We start from the raw sequence: 15,513 nt of genomic DNA, 5'->3' as shown, positions 1-15,513 counted from the left end.
CCTTGGACGAAATCTATAGGGCTTCCCCATAGGATTTCGTCCACTCCTAACTAAGGAGTCCAATAGCCCAGTTCTGCAATTATCAGTCATTTGCAAAACAGCCCCTTCAATTATTAATCAGTTCCTTTAATCCCAAAATTAATTTCAAATTAATTTCTGACTAATTACTAATTAATAATATGATTTCCAAATAATATATTAATCTTGTAATATATTAATAAAATCATTTTGAGTATCAATGTAACGTCCGTAGATCCGGGCTAGTCAATTTAGAGATAATAGAGGGTCGAAAACGACTTTTCGACAAAAGATTATTTAGAATAAATAATCTTAAACAAGTTGTAGAATATGTCTCAAGGGTTCCGTACATATAAAGAACGCATAAATCCGAGTTATAACGAAGAAGTTATGACCCGTCGAAGTTTCGCGACGGAACCGGCACGGCATCGGGAAGCGTAAATAGCGAATTTGCGATAGAGGACTTTTTGGCCTTAGTAATATAAACGAAAGTCATAGAATATGTTAAACCGAGAACATCCATAAAAAGAACGCCCAAATCTGACTTCGTATGAGGAAGTTATGATTTTTCTAAGATTCGGCTTAGCAGTGCAAGACCCGAAACTCGAATTTTAGTTCGAGCGGTTTTTGGCTTACGCGACCTAAATGAGAGTTGAAGATCCCATTAATAGGAACTCAACGGTAAAAAGGCAAACGAAAACGGATTCCATATGAAGGAGTTACGAATTCTCCGCGGTCATTTAACAATCTAAACTCCTCCTACTGTTAAATTTAAGATCGGTTGAGAATTAGCCGACGGAGTCTAAATGAAAGTTTTAGATCTTGTTTTTACCTACGCGTGGATATAAATAATGTCGAGAGTAGAGCTCGTATGTTAAAGATATGGACGAAACTTGGTCCCTACTCTTCGAGCGCGATAAATTCGATACAGTTTTGTAAATCTGAGATAGAATGAGAATTAGCTGACGGCGTCTAAATGAAAGTTGTAGTACTCGTAAATACCAACGCGTGGATATAAAGAACGTCAAAAATGGAGTTTGTATGAACGAGTTACAAATTATAATAGCATATTTACGTATTAAAATAAAGTATAAATCATATATACGTACACATATATATACAAATGTATATATCATTAGAAAGGTATCGACGATGCGGTTATTATAAGACTAGTGCTGAGTACTTTCGATATTAGTTTAGTACAAATATCATTAAATCTATTTAAAATGGTATTATGAAGGGGTGTTTAGTCGTTTATATAACTATAAGGTCATTAAGTAATTATGGAGGGTAGTTTTTGTAAATTCAATTACTATAAATAAGATGTTTGGGCTCTCATATTTCTTGCACCATTCACTTGATTCAAGAGTCTTTCTCTTCTTATCCCCCGAGCATTTCGGTCCCTTGTGATTCGACTTCTCTTTCTGTAGTTTTAGTATAGCAAGGTGAGCATTGAAGCGCTGCACGAATCTTTCTTAGAAAGATTCAGCGACGAAGTTCTGCCCCTGCAGAGCCCGACTCGTAGCTAAAACCCCCTTGTAAGTAAGTTATGTTTACCTATTTTAATATAGCTTATATTAAAAATTAGTATTGTTATTATGAACTTATAATAAATATTTGAGCTATTATTATGACTTATATAAGTGTCGTTATAATATCTTTTTAACTACTCGCGGTACGAGGAATCTGGTTTAAAGGGCCGCATAGGGTTGTTGGATTTCAGAAGTGTTATATGCCAAAATGGTCCTGCCCTCCGGTGTTTTATGTATGGCCCCTGTCTGTACATAGTGGTTGGAAAGTATTGTTTAAACGCCTATATAATAATAATAATAATAAGACTAATAATTAGTCACGGTAAATATTAGACTAAAATCTAGTGGTAATAATACTAGGTTTCGTCGAAGGAAATTATTTTAAAGTAAACGAAGCGTTGTCCGAGTACCGAGTCACCACCTTATCAAGTGAGTGCATAGTTACTTTCATCTTACACATAGATATGAAGTATTTTATATAAACTACGTGCTATGTGTGCATATTATCTGAGTACTTGCTGTCTATGTTGGATGAACGATTTTATACATGTTTTAAATGATTTAAACTGTATATATATATATATATATATATATATATATATATATATATATATATATATATCTACGATAATATGTTGGGTAAAACATGGGTAGATGTAATAGATGGAATATAAGTTGGATGATGAGTTGAGAGGTGTTATAGACCACGAGGTGAGTGTGAGAGGTGGACGATGTGAGAAGCCTTTCCCAAATGATGGCCCCGTCATCTAGCAGAGTATGGATGACAACCACAGATTATTCTAGACAGTCCAGTGGAACACTAGTAGGCTTGCAACCTGTAGGTGTTGTGAACGATGTGTTCACCCGGTGTACTCTAAACCCTGGCGATCATGCAGACTTGGTGCCTAAACCTTGGCGATCATGCAGACTTGGTGCCAAAACCCTGGCGACTATGCGGACTTAGTGCCTGTTGTATAAACCCTGGACACTATGCATACTTAGTGCCAAAAACCTAGCGACTATGCAGACTTAGTGTCTGTTGTATAAACCCTGGCGACTATGCAGACTTAGTGCCTAAACCCTGGCGACTATGCAGACTTAGTGCATGTTGTATAAATCCTGGCGACTATGCAGACTTAGTGCCTAAATCCCGGTGACGATGGACTTCGTGCCGATTCCTTAGGATGATCCTTAGGAATGAATGAACGAGGAATAGTTGATTCTTAGGGTAGATCCTTAAGAGTAAAGAAGATAATGGGGATGGGTAATTGGGTTGATTGTTTGATGTTTAAACATAATAATTATATTATTGTGGGTTGAAAACCCTATGTACTCACCAGGTTTTCCAACCTGACCCACTCCAGCTTATTTCTATCACAGGTGTCGATATGAAGTTACATTACACTAAGAGATTAAAGAGGTGTAGATCACTAGTGATAATGAATGTAAGTTCTGTTTATGCTTATGTTTCTGTATTGACGATGGCATCCCAAATGTTTTAAAATGAATAAAAATACATTTCTTCGGAAATGCTTTGATAACGTATTTATTATGTTTTACTGGGAACAAATTCCGCAACATTTTTATCAAAAGAAGTACTCTAATTTTTATAAAGCATAAACAAAATCGGTCTTTTCTGGCCGTGAAAATGGGGATGTCACAACCAATTTATTGTTTCATATAATAAATTTTACTCTCTCTCCACTTGTCATCCTATCAAGTTGCATGATTGAAGGCAACCCAAAAGGACCATGCTACATATCAAATCAAGTACATACCAATTATAGTTATGAGCTTAGACACCTAATCCAACATATTTGTTAACCTCTCAGTTAGGGTATCAACTAAACCCCGTTGGCTCACAAAACACTCGACCACAAGCCAATTATGTCTCCCGGCCTTCAAACAACCGAAACAATCAAGGAAATTATCGTGGGAACTCACGAGGTAACTTCTCTAACCGTGATCGTGACAAGAACTCCTCAAGTCGCCAATTTCAATGGGCTTCAACTCAGAATATAGTATATGGGCATTGCATGCGATGTGGTATATGTCACCTGCTGTCTCAGTGCCCAAATCAGTCCCGGTCTAACCCTTAAGCTAATTTTGCCAACTGTTCAAAATGTGGATCCACTTCAGTAACTACTTGGTGTCCCAATATTGGCACTAGTAATCATGTTACTCCTGACTTATCAAATCTTGACAAATACGATGCATATCATGGTAATGAATCACTTCATGTTGGTGACGGTAATCCTCTCCCTATTTTCATATTGGTTCATCAAAAGTATTCTCACCCACCAAAACTCATAATCTTATGAATATTCTTCATGTACCTCAAATTCAAAAGAACCTTTTATCTATTAAACAATATTGTCGCGACAACAATGTTTATTTTGAATTTCACTCTTCTTATTTTATTGTGAAGGATAAGTCTACCCACACTATCCTTCTTTCGGGTCCAACTGACAACGGCCTCTATTCACTCTGTCTTCCCCAACTCAAGTCCATTCCCAAGATTGCCTTCACAACATCCATAATCTCTTCAACTGTCTGGCACCAATGCCTTGGTCATCCACACCAATGTGTCTTCAATAATATTATTTCTAGTTGTTCTTTATCTGCTTCATCTAAACTTAGTTCTTTATATACCTCTTGTCAGTTGCGCAAATCTTCAGAACCTCCATTATATAGCTCTACTATTTGTAACAATAAAATTTTGGATTTAGTTTATTGTGATGTGTGGGGACCCTCTGCCACTGTTTCTTTTGATGGTTATCGCTTTTTTCGATGTGTGGATCATTATTCTCAGTACACGTGGTTTTATCCTCTTACTCACAAATCTGATGTTTACTCCACCTTTACAAATTTCACCACCATGGTCAAACGTCAATTCAACACCAAACTCAAAAATGTTCAATCTGATTGGGGTGGAGAATTTTGCTCTCTCACTCCTTTTTTTCACCAAACTTGGCATTGTTCCTCAATGCTTCTGTCCTCATACAAGTGAACAAAAAGGGATCGTTGAGCATCATCACCGTCATGTTGTGGAAACTGGCCTAGCCTTACTTCCCCAATCTTACCTTCCCCCAGCGCTTCTGGTCATTTGCTTTTGGCACTGTTATTTATCTCATCAATCGTTTACCGTCCTGAATTTCCTCAAACAAGTCCCTATTTTAGCAAGTTTACAATTGGAAACCCAATTATTTCTTTCTTCGGGTTTTTGATTGTCAATGTTTCCCTCCTCTTCGTCCATACAATTGTCACAAGCTCAATTTTCATGCCACACCATGCATCTTCCTTGGATGTATCCTTATCCATCATGGCTACCACTGCTTCGACCCTCAAACCGAATGCGTATATATCGTTCATCATGTTCGCTTCAATGAACACGTTTTTCCATTTCAAACCCCTTCACCACCAACACCCAACCCCTCTACTACTCCTTATATTTCTGTATTCCCTAACCCACCACCAATTGTGGTTCCTGATCCCCTTCCTTCAAATACCTCACCTTTATCATCTTCGCTCCACCACATCATCCTCCATCACCTCCACCTCCACCTACCTTTAGACCTCGGCCTCCTAATCTTTGTCCTAATCCTACATGCACCTCTCGATTCGACCCTTCTTCCTACACTTCTACCCGTGCTCCTACCCTTCCCACCGAACCCACTTCCTTTGTTGTTGCTAACAAATCTCTTAAGTGGCGTATTGCCATGAGTGAGGAGTTTCAAGCTCTTGAAAAGAATGGAACATGGTCATTAGTCTCGTACATTGTGAATACTAATCTGGTTGATTGTAAGTGGGTGTACAAGTTAAAGAAGGATCCACAAGGCCATATTACTCACTACAAAGCACGTATTGTGGAAAAAGGGTTTCATCAATGATTGTATGTTGACTATCATGAGACCATTAGTCCAGTAGTCAAATTCACTACCATTCGGTTCATTCTGTCTCTTGATGTGACCAACAACTGGGATCTCCGACAATTGGACATGCAAAACACATTTTTATACGGTGACCTACAATAGACTGTCTACATTAAACAACCTCCTGGTTTTGTTGATCCAACTAAACCGAACCATGTCTGCCTCCTGCACAAGTCACTTTATGGTCTTAAACAAGCTCCTCGGGAATGGTTTTATCGGTTGTCCACGGACCTCCTTCGACTTGATTTTTTAGGGTCCAAAATTGATCCTTCATTGTTTATCTTCAACTCTGGCGGTATTCTCATATATGTGCTTATCTATGTCGACGATATTATCATCACAAGAAACAACCAGCCAGCCATTGATCGTGTCATACATAGATTGAGCTCCACCTTTGCCATCAAATATCTCGTTCACCTTCACTATTTCTTGGGCATTGAAGTTGTTCATCATCAACGAAATCTGGTGCTTTCTAAAAAAAATATTATTGACATTCTACATCGGTCAGGCCTATCAGACTGCAAGCCTGTTAGCTCTCCGATGAGCTCTTCTCATCCATTAACCATTGATGACAACCCACATTATCACGATCGGACATTTCCTTCACTACATCGGATCCTACCATATATCGCCAGACTGTTGGAGCCTTGCAATATGCCACATTATCACGACCGGACATTGCCTTTGTTGTGAATCGTGTATGCCAATTCATGCATGCTCCAACTAAAAACCATTGGTCCGTTGTTAAACGCATCCTACGTTACTTAAAAGAAACAAACGACCTTGGCCTCTTTCTTCTTCATCAATCTGACTCCTCTCTACAGGCCTTCACTGATGCTTATTGGCAAAACTCGGCCACATCTCCCGTTCAAGCTTATTCTGGCTCCGATTGGGCTGGCTTCCCAGTCGATCGACGATCCACCGGGGGGGGGGGGGGGATTTCCCATCTATTTGGGATCGAATCTTGTCTCCTGGACTGCATGCAAAAAAAAAACGGTTTCAAGATTGTCTATTGAATCTGAGTATAAAGCCCTTATTGATACTATTGCAGAACTAATTTGGTTAAAGGCTCTTTTACATAAACTAGGGACAATAGTCACATCCCCTCTTGTTCTCTGGTGTGACAACCTAGGAGCCACCTATCTCTCAGCCAATCATGTGTTTCATCCCTACACTAAACACGTTGAGGTTGATTTCCACTTTGTTCGTAAGCAGGTAGCAAAAGGTCATTTGAATATTCAACTCATATCTACGAATGATCAGATTGCGGATATTTTTACGAAGCCTTTATCTTCTTAGCGATTCCATTTCTTAAGGTCCAAGTTCCAGGTCGTTCCTCACCCTCAACTTGCGGGGGAATGTTAGAACTTTAGTTAATTAATTATAATTATGATAAATAGAGGGTACTTAATTGTAATATTCATCTCCATATTTAGGGATCATATGTAATCCTTTTCTGATAATAGAAACTCATGTGTTTACTAGGCTAATTTCTCCAAACCCTAACCGATCCTGCTTCTTCCTGTTGTTTACATTCTCATACGTCGACCATCTTCTCCATATTTTCTTCTTCTTCACGCTTCTATCTTCTTTTATGGCGACCCCTTATTATAAGATTCAGGAGATTAACAACATTAAATCCTATGTACCTAATCTTTGACATGGATTGATTGAATTACAAGGCATAGGGAGAACTCTCCAAAACCCCATTGCATTGACTACTCCATATTTGATTATCTTGATGGCTTTTCTAACAAGTCAATCGATGCGGAATGGTGCAAGTTCGACTCGATTGTGAAACAATGAATCTATGTAACTCTTACTCAACCTCTTCTCCAAATGATTTTGACAAACGACTCCACCGCATCTCAAGTTTGGAAGGCCATTGAAGACCTTTTTCTGGAAAACAAAGACATCAGGACAAAGGAACTCGATAATGAACTTTGTAACATCGTCATTTGTGAGTCCACGATTTTGGAATCTTTCACACGAATCAAATCCATCTCCGACTTACTTGCAAACATTGGTTCCATCGTTTCAGAAATGAATTTAGTGATGTATGAAATCAATGAGTTATCTCAAAAATACGAGTCGTTGCCACCACTCTCTGTCACAAAACCCTGTTTCCAACCTTCTTAGAATTACGGTTATTCTTAACCTCTCGAAGAACAATGGATTCTTCAAAATCATCAATGTTTTGTGCAAGCCAATCACCTCGATAATGCCTCTTCTCAAACTGTTCTTAGTGTGAATCACCAAAATTGGAATCAAAATTCCAATCGTGGAAGGGGCGGTCGGAATCACCGAGGCGGCGGCAGGTCCAATGGTGGCAATAGAGCAGGTGACTGGAATAACCATCAACGAAATAACGGAGGTGGCTACCTTTCTGTTTCGATCGGAAATAGTAGCGGGAGTGTTGGGTTTTCATGCCATCATGTTTGTTCCAGATTCAACGACCAAACAACAATGTTGGGTCATGCAACCACCTAATTTGGTCCAATGGCCCCCTTACCAACATGCTTTCTCAAGGAAGCCACATTCATGTCCCAATTTGGTTCCTACATCCCAAAATCCATAGGATTTTATGGTTGGTCAAGCTGGACAACCAAATAACCTACAATGATTTTATTTTTCAGGCCTCAATGATCTAGCAACAACTTTATCACAATCCTTTAGCATTATGAACATTCAAGACCCTCAAAACACGAACTTGTATATTGATACTGGAGTAACTTCACATCTCCATGACGACTTAGGTATACTCAAATCTTTTAGTAATAAGTGCAAACATTTTTCTATATTAGTTGGTGATGGATCTCGAATGCGTATCACAAACACAAGTAACACAACTCTCGGTTATAATTCCTTTTGCACTGTCTTTAATAAACGTCCCCATAACTCCTCAAATCATTAAAAATCTCATTTATGTACGTCACATTACTCGTGATAACGAATGTTCTATTGAATTTGACGAATTTGGTTTTTTTATGAAGGATTACCGGACTCATCAAACCCTCCTTCAATGTGACAACTTGGGTGACATCTATCATGTTACTTATCCGACTTCTCAAATGTTCATCCTCATCCACGTGGCATCAAATACTTGGTCATCCCGGTCAACAAATCTTCAAGTTTTTAGTTTCCAAGAATTTTATTTCATGTAATAAAAATGATTCTCTTTTATTGTGTCATGTTTGTCAACTTGGCAAAGATGTTAAATTGCCATTTGATTTGTCTAAACCTAATGTTTCTTTTTCATTTTAAGTTATTCATTATGATGTTTGGATTTCTCTTTTGGAAAGTCATATTGGAATAAAATATTATGTCATATTTCTTTATCAGTTTTTTTTTTTTGGGAAGAGAGGGGGGGGGGGGGGGGGGAGGGGGGGGGTGCTTACCCGTTGAGACAAAAATCTATAGTGTTTTCTAAATTTCTTAGTTATGAGAATATACATTTGATAGTTTTCAACATTACAGAAAAGTATAATTAAGTTTATAAAGAAAACGTGTAATTTTTGAAAGATAGAATATACATTCATCTCCAAACCTTATTTTCTTGAGTTGTTGAGTTTCCATGGAATATGTCATCGGCTAGTTCCCAAATCCCCCGTTGGGGATGTGGATGGGGATGCATTTATATTTCCCTCACAGGGGACTCGGGGATGGGGTTCCTAAGTACTCTTCGGTCCAGTTGCCATGCTACTAATTGGCACTTAATATATAGCCCTCACTGATGTAACGGTCGGAGTGTACTCTCAGGTTCTCCCATTAGGTACGGCTGACCGTTCGTTGTGATTGTTACCAGGTAATCACCAGACCTTACTCTTACGATATTCTCTTAGTTTGTCATATACTCGGTGTGCCATCTGTGGGACCTCGAGTAAAACAAACATCCATTGCGCAAGATACTAGCTCAAAATTCTTGTTCATGGCATTAATGAGAAAAGATAATTCTGCATTCAAAATTACACCTTGTTAGTTACCAACTAACTCCATTCAGAAGTACTACTTGTGACTTGAAGCTACATGATCCCCATCATGGGCATTAAGGTCCAGTTTCTGTCCAATATATGGAAACTGAAACTTTTTTTGCCTCTCAATATTCTCTAAAATGACTTCCTCGTCCCCATACATAAATCTTTTTTCATTGTAGCTTCTACTGGTGTTCCATTCACTTCTTTTATGTCCCCCAACCGTCATAGACAGATCACTGTCAACCTTCTTGGATTCTAAAAAGGTCAAACCTATCATCTCTTGTTCACTTTGTTGACCTTCACAGTAAGTCAAGAAACTGTCGTCTGAACAATCTGTTGGCTTGTTTGTGTGCATCGACACATTTTTAATACCCGAAAATGTAGAATTTAGGCAGTGAGTGGATACTTTTGACTCCAATTCGGATAGTTGAACTTTTACAGCCTCAACTCCTACTTTACCTAGGTTTTGCTTTCCAAGAGTCTCTTGTGCTTTTTCAAGAACTGCTTGTAAGTATTTCCCTTGTGCTTCTATGCGAAGCTGTAAGTGTCTCTGTACCTATTTCGTATGAAAAGAATATATATTCATACTTTGAGAAAACACCTGGACAGATACATTTTTGGAATCTTCTTTTGTACCTCAAGTTGTTCATGTAGCCTTCTTTGAACTTCAATTTGCATCTGTATTGCTTCACTTATCTGCAAGTTTCTGAATGTATATTTGTATTACAAATTTAGAATCAACATTTGAGTGTATACCTGTCATTTACATTTATATGTACAGCTGAATGAATATCTCTTACTTGTTTGTTTGAGGGCAAACACTTGAACTGCTCATGTGGGTTCCATTTGTTTCACCATTGGCATCTCCTGTTGGTGCGATCATACCTACAGTCAGAATTATTTCTTATCATTGAATGATCATCTACTATAAATTCTCATAAAACATCTTAAAATGGATTCTTGGATTTCTTACCAACTTTATTTGTGTCACCACTATTAGTCTGCCTATATAGATTTTTACTGAGCCTGTACTTCTGCTAATCAAAAATGCAAAGTAATTTAGATTCTTTCAAAATATGTTAAAATGATAATTTTAAAAGGAAATCTCGTTGGCATGTGTCGCACCTGAAGATGACTCTTTAAGTGGTATAAAGTAAGCCCTTGAATTCCCATTAGCTTTAAAACTGATTTTGGAGTAGCCTCTATACAAAAATATAGAACAAATATTTATAAGCTTTTCTTTTCATTTCTTTTTTTTTTATTTATTTAATTTATATTCCCTTTTTTAAACAATTTTTTATAAATGCACTTACTATCTGCTCCTCCAAGCCGGTTGACTGCATCTATGAAGTGTTCATGGAGGTCTAGTGTCCATTTGAGTCTAGGCTTAGCATCAGTTGATAAAACAATTCCTGAATCGCCCCCACCTTGCAGAAATAAATGTCTTTCTGGTGTAATTGACATTCTTGATGAAGAATGAATGCTCTTTCCTTGATGATTATGATGATGATACATCTTTATACCCAAAAAAAGAAAAAAAAAGAGTGTAAATGGATTTTTTTTGTAATCAGGTATAATATCATTTAACTAACATACTGAATTTGGTACCTGCATACTTTATTGTCTACTGACTCTTGATCTTCTCACCCTTCAAATTATGAAACTTGACCCTTATGTATTCTGAAATATGCGTCTTGATACTATAATTATTACGTATATCTTATTGCCCTATCTGATCAACTCTTACATATCGATGTTTTGCTCAGCTTCAACTTATAAAGCAAATGGAGAATGGGTGGGGTGGGGTGGGGTGAGGTGAGGGTAGGGGTAGGGGTTGGTGTGGAGTACTTTCCAAGCGAAGCATAGGAACAACACTAAACTAAACTTCCACCGAATATCTGTGGTGACTTCTAAATACTTTGTTTTGCAACCTCTCTATTTTATTATTCTCAGACCGGAATAGTTTATTCCTTTGCACTAAAGAACTCTAAACACCTTCCAATGGGTACTGGAATAGATCCATAAAAGTTAAAAGAATCTTATTCCATGACTTTTCTGACCAGGATACTGGCTATCCACTATCTTGTTGTCTTGGGGACTTGAAAGACGTTTATATCCTTATTCATATCTCATTGCATTGGTCTTGAACTATTGATGATGATTATCCTCCATATTTCTGTATTTAGGATATAGATAACGACATAATGGAAATATGGAGGAAATGGAAGAAGATTATGTTGACTAAAGCATCCGCAACTTGGAATAGATACATACAAGAATAAAAGTAGAAAATTTGAGAGATGCTTCGGCTTGGAGGGCAGGAATGGAATAAGAACACATTCGTTTTGCCCCCCTTCAAGTTTGAGGCTAGATGGAAGTGGTCCCCTCAACCCAAAATCTTCCAATTCTTCAGGTGTTATAGGACAGAAGGCCTCCACGAATTTGAACTCTGGTGGGACCCTTTGAAAAAAAATAAAGATCAAATGATGGGTTGTACTTTTACTTGCCTCCATACTTTCATTTTATGAGAAGAAGCAAATCTGGTATGAATCTCCAGAGTCCAGATATCTAGCTTCCTCAATATTTGTTTGCAATAATCTATAAATTAATGTAGCACTTGTGTAGGTCTAACTCTCATAAACTGCGGTTGATATCTTCATATATATTGGTTTATAACATGCAGTGAATACAAAATACATTTATACACCAACAATATTTCTTATCTTTTGTCACAACTTTCACTTCATGTCATTGAAGACCAAATGATCATCTCTCCAGTAATAGTACATACAAATTACTAAGTACTTAAAAAAAAAATTATATTTCCATTGTTTTGCATTTAAAAGGTTTACTTGCATCTCTCTCTATGATACAAGCTTGTCATCATGCGGTCATGATAAAATATTACATAACTGGTAATGCGTAAAATACTATCCCAACCACTTATGCACAAAAAAAAATTGTCATAGTTTATTGATTAAAACAGTAATTACACCCATCTGTAGGAAAGTAGTAAGGTTTATGAAGCTGTTGTTTCTTTATTCCTATGTATATATTCTTTTCAACTTTGGAATCTAGAACATGGGTACTTGGTCTTTTTTTGTACTTGTATTTCCTTTTTTACGGCTCCGATGCTCTAAAGTCTTTTAAGTTGTCTTTTGAAGACATGGTGAAGCTCACGTAAAGGAACATATCAACGTATCATGGTTAAGTATCATATTCCCCCTTTGAAAATCTAGAAACTTAAAGACACGTGTTGGAATCCTATTGGCTGTGACTGTAGACCACATATGCCTGCTGGCACCCCATGGAAGAGAAAATAACAGAAACGACTTGGAATGTAATTCTTGATGGATAAAGGAAAAGGGAAGAATAGGAGTGATTCCACTGGAATAGAATCTTGGAATCATTTTTAAGTAAAGCCAATTACTCTCAGGTCAAGAATGTTGGGTCTTATTCCTTTCCACTCAAGGCCGCAAAAAATGGGTTCCCACCCACTCTCACTTCATACCTTTTACTACTTTTGGTTACATTAATTATACTCCATCCGACTCCATGGAAAATGGACATCCCATGTAAATTGAACTAACTTGTTAAAGCTAAAAGTTACCCATTTACCCCTACAAGGGTATGTAAGCAATGGCGGATCCGGAATAAAAAACCAGGGTTGCACAAATTTTTAGGGGGTGTCTCTACTAAACAAATTCATTTCCGAAGGAAGTTTCCTTCAGAAAATCGTCACTAAACTGACAAATTTACATTAAATTCCCAATTATTAGACTTTGTGATGGATTATCGACGGATTAGTGATGGATTTCAAAAGGATCTGTGACGGATTTCCGAAAAAAATCATTAAATTTACATTTGATGAGAAATTTGACGGGTAGCCCGGTTTACCCCGGGCTACATAGTAGCTCCGCCCTTGTATGTAAGTCTTAAGACAAGTCATAAACAAATATTGACTTGCATCAATCTATATGTGTGTTAGTTTTGCATGGCTTTAATAGTCATAAATGCTGATTAGTCTTTCAATGTTCAAATTTGGTCACATATAAACGGTACGATTTATGGTTTTGGAATCTTTTGAAAGAAATATATGTGAAGATTAATTTGATGTTTTTGGGTTTTAATGTTATGAGCAAGAAAGAGTTTAGATTAGATGTGGAGTGGTGGTCTTTTGTTGTAAAGGAATCATGTGCCGCCTTTCTGGTAAAGGGGTGAAACAAATTGGAAATAAGCTAGGCCCAAATTAAAGTATGCAATTTGATAAGTAAGTCTACTTGCTTTTGGATCTCTCTCTCTCTCTCTCTCCCTCTCTCTATATATATATATATATATATATATATATATATATAGAGAGAGAGAGAGAGAGAATAAACTCTCATTCTGGTAGAATACACTCTCGTTCTTCATGTTCCAACAAACTTTGTTGTATTTTGAGCGAGTGGGTCATAATACAAAATATGAACTCATACATGAAAACCTAGATGCGAATTCATTCTGAATGAATATTATTGTTGATATTAATGACGAATTTAATCAGTTTCCATACAAAATGAATTATAATTATGGATATCATTTAATATCTATAATTATGGAAATCATTTAATATATATTTTTATTTGATTAAATAATAATTTAATTTTTACTAAATTATTATTGGTGCATTCTAGCACACAACAGATGTGAGAAACATTTGAACCTATATATATATATATATATATATATATATATATATATATATATATATATATATATATATATAGCATGCATATTTATGAATCAGCAATTATATTGACTACGAATGCATGCTTATCCACAGTTATATGACTGTGGACATGTATACTCAACTCCTAATTATGAAGTTGGTAAATTCACATGTTTTTTTAGCTTTCACAATAACGCAACCCTATATATATATATATATATATATATATATATATATATATATATATATATATATATATATATATATATATATATATATATATATATATATATATATATAGAGAGAGAGAGAGAGAGAGAGAGAGGGGGGGGACCGGTCCAAGCTAATTTGGGCCCGAGGCAAATAAAAAAATGAAGCCCTTTAAAATTTAAAAATTAATATTTTTATGAACATCAAGAGATTTTATATATTAAAAGGCTATCATATACCTAGCAGATACAAAGACAATAAAATGAGAATGTTTTTGTGAATGGAGGGAGCTTCGTTTGCCTCTAATACATGTGAATGGAGGGAGTTTCGTAATATCTGGTTACCATCTTCTATTTATCCTGTTTCGGGTGAGGCAATTATAAGTGGGGGTGTGGTTTACTTCTTATTGTCTAACTATGACATTTTGCGATTCGATGTATATTCGGAAGAATATTTAGTGATATCCGCACCTTCTATTACTAATGATATCAACTCTTATACATCGAGGCTTATCGAGTTTGATGGAAAATTGGGATATTCTTCTATAAGTGGAGATCGTTCGTGGGCTATTTGAGTTTTCATTCAAAATCGGTGGGTTAAATTAGATATTACTAATTACAATGTCGGTGAAAATGAATGGTAGGATTATCAAAACAATCTCATTTATTTCTTTAAAGGAAATACGATTCAGCATGTCGTCCCGGCACATCATTCGCATGAAGTATTTTCATTTTGTTTAGATTTTGAGATAGTTACTATGCTAAGTAAAAATATGTGATTGTATTTATTTCATATTGCATTCGAAAACCGTTATTTTTTCTCATAAATATATTTTAATATTTTATATTAGTTTATGATTGAATATTTTGTATTTTTTATTTATAGTTTTAATCTTCAAGTCATGTTTTATTTTGTTTTATGATATTAATTTTTTTTTTAAATATGTATTCAAGAAGTTAATATTCATTTTAAGAGTTCTATGGACATTTGTATGTTTTTTATATGTGTTACCCCGCGTTTAACGCGGGTCATAATCTAATTTATATATTAAAGGGAAAATGACATAAAAACCCTTAAGTTTTCACAAAAATATCGGTTTTACCCTTGGACGTGTTTTATGTCCAATAAAGCCCGAAGTT

At 36.2% G+C, this 15,513-nt stretch overlaps 1 protein-coding gene across 2 annotated transcripts; it reads right to left on the bottom strand.

Moving 5' to 3' along the window:
* Positions 1-8,883: 8,883 nt before the first annotated feature.
* LOC145156134 (myb-related protein 2-like) lies at positions 8,884-11,225 on the bottom strand. Of its 2 annotated transcripts, none has more exons than XM_079075656.1 (7): positions 11,065-11,225; positions 10,770-10,971; positions 10,582-10,658; positions 10,430-10,493; positions 10,257-10,341; positions 10,093-10,162; positions 8,884-10,012 (listed from the first exon to the last, which is right to left on the bottom strand). In XM_079075656.1, the coding sequence occupies exons 1-7, from the start codon at positions 11,068-11,070 to the stop codon at positions 9,488-9,490; spliced, it is 1,029 nt and encodes a 342-aa protein (XP_078931782.1). In that variant the 5' UTR covers positions 11,071-11,225; the 3' UTR covers positions 8,884-9,487. The 2 variants fall into 2 exon arrangements, with proteins under 2 accessions (XP_078931782.1, XP_078931783.1); XM_079075657.1 differs by having other exon boundaries at positions 10,430-10,490; positions 11,065-11,222.
* Between the last annotated feature and the right edge of the window lie 4,288 nt (positions 11,226-15,513).

This window comes from Lactuca virosa, chromosome 1, assembly GCF_052849685.1.
Source record: "Lactuca virosa cultivar CGN04683 chromosome 1, Lactuca_virosa_CGN04683_v6, whole genome shotgun sequence".
In the NCBI taxonomy this organism is placed as follows: domain Eukaryota; kingdom Viridiplantae; phylum Streptophyta; class Magnoliopsida; order Asterales; family Asteraceae; genus Lactuca; species Lactuca virosa.
The sequence above is the reverse complement of the archived record's forward strand: the minus strand, read 5'-3'. Positions and strand labels throughout refer to the sequence as shown.

Excerpts from the sequence above, each read along its gene's own strand:
- LOC145156134 (XM_079075656.1), bottom strand. Across the intron at positions 10,494-10,581 it reads ACTTAAAGAGTCATCTTCAG|CAGAAGTACAGGCTCAGTAA; the intron begins GTGCGACACATG and ends ATTTTTGATTAG. Across the intron at positions 10,163-10,256 it reads GTTTGCCCTCAAACAAACAA|AAACTTGCAGATAAGTGAAG; the intron begins GTAAGAGATATT and ends ATATACATTCAG.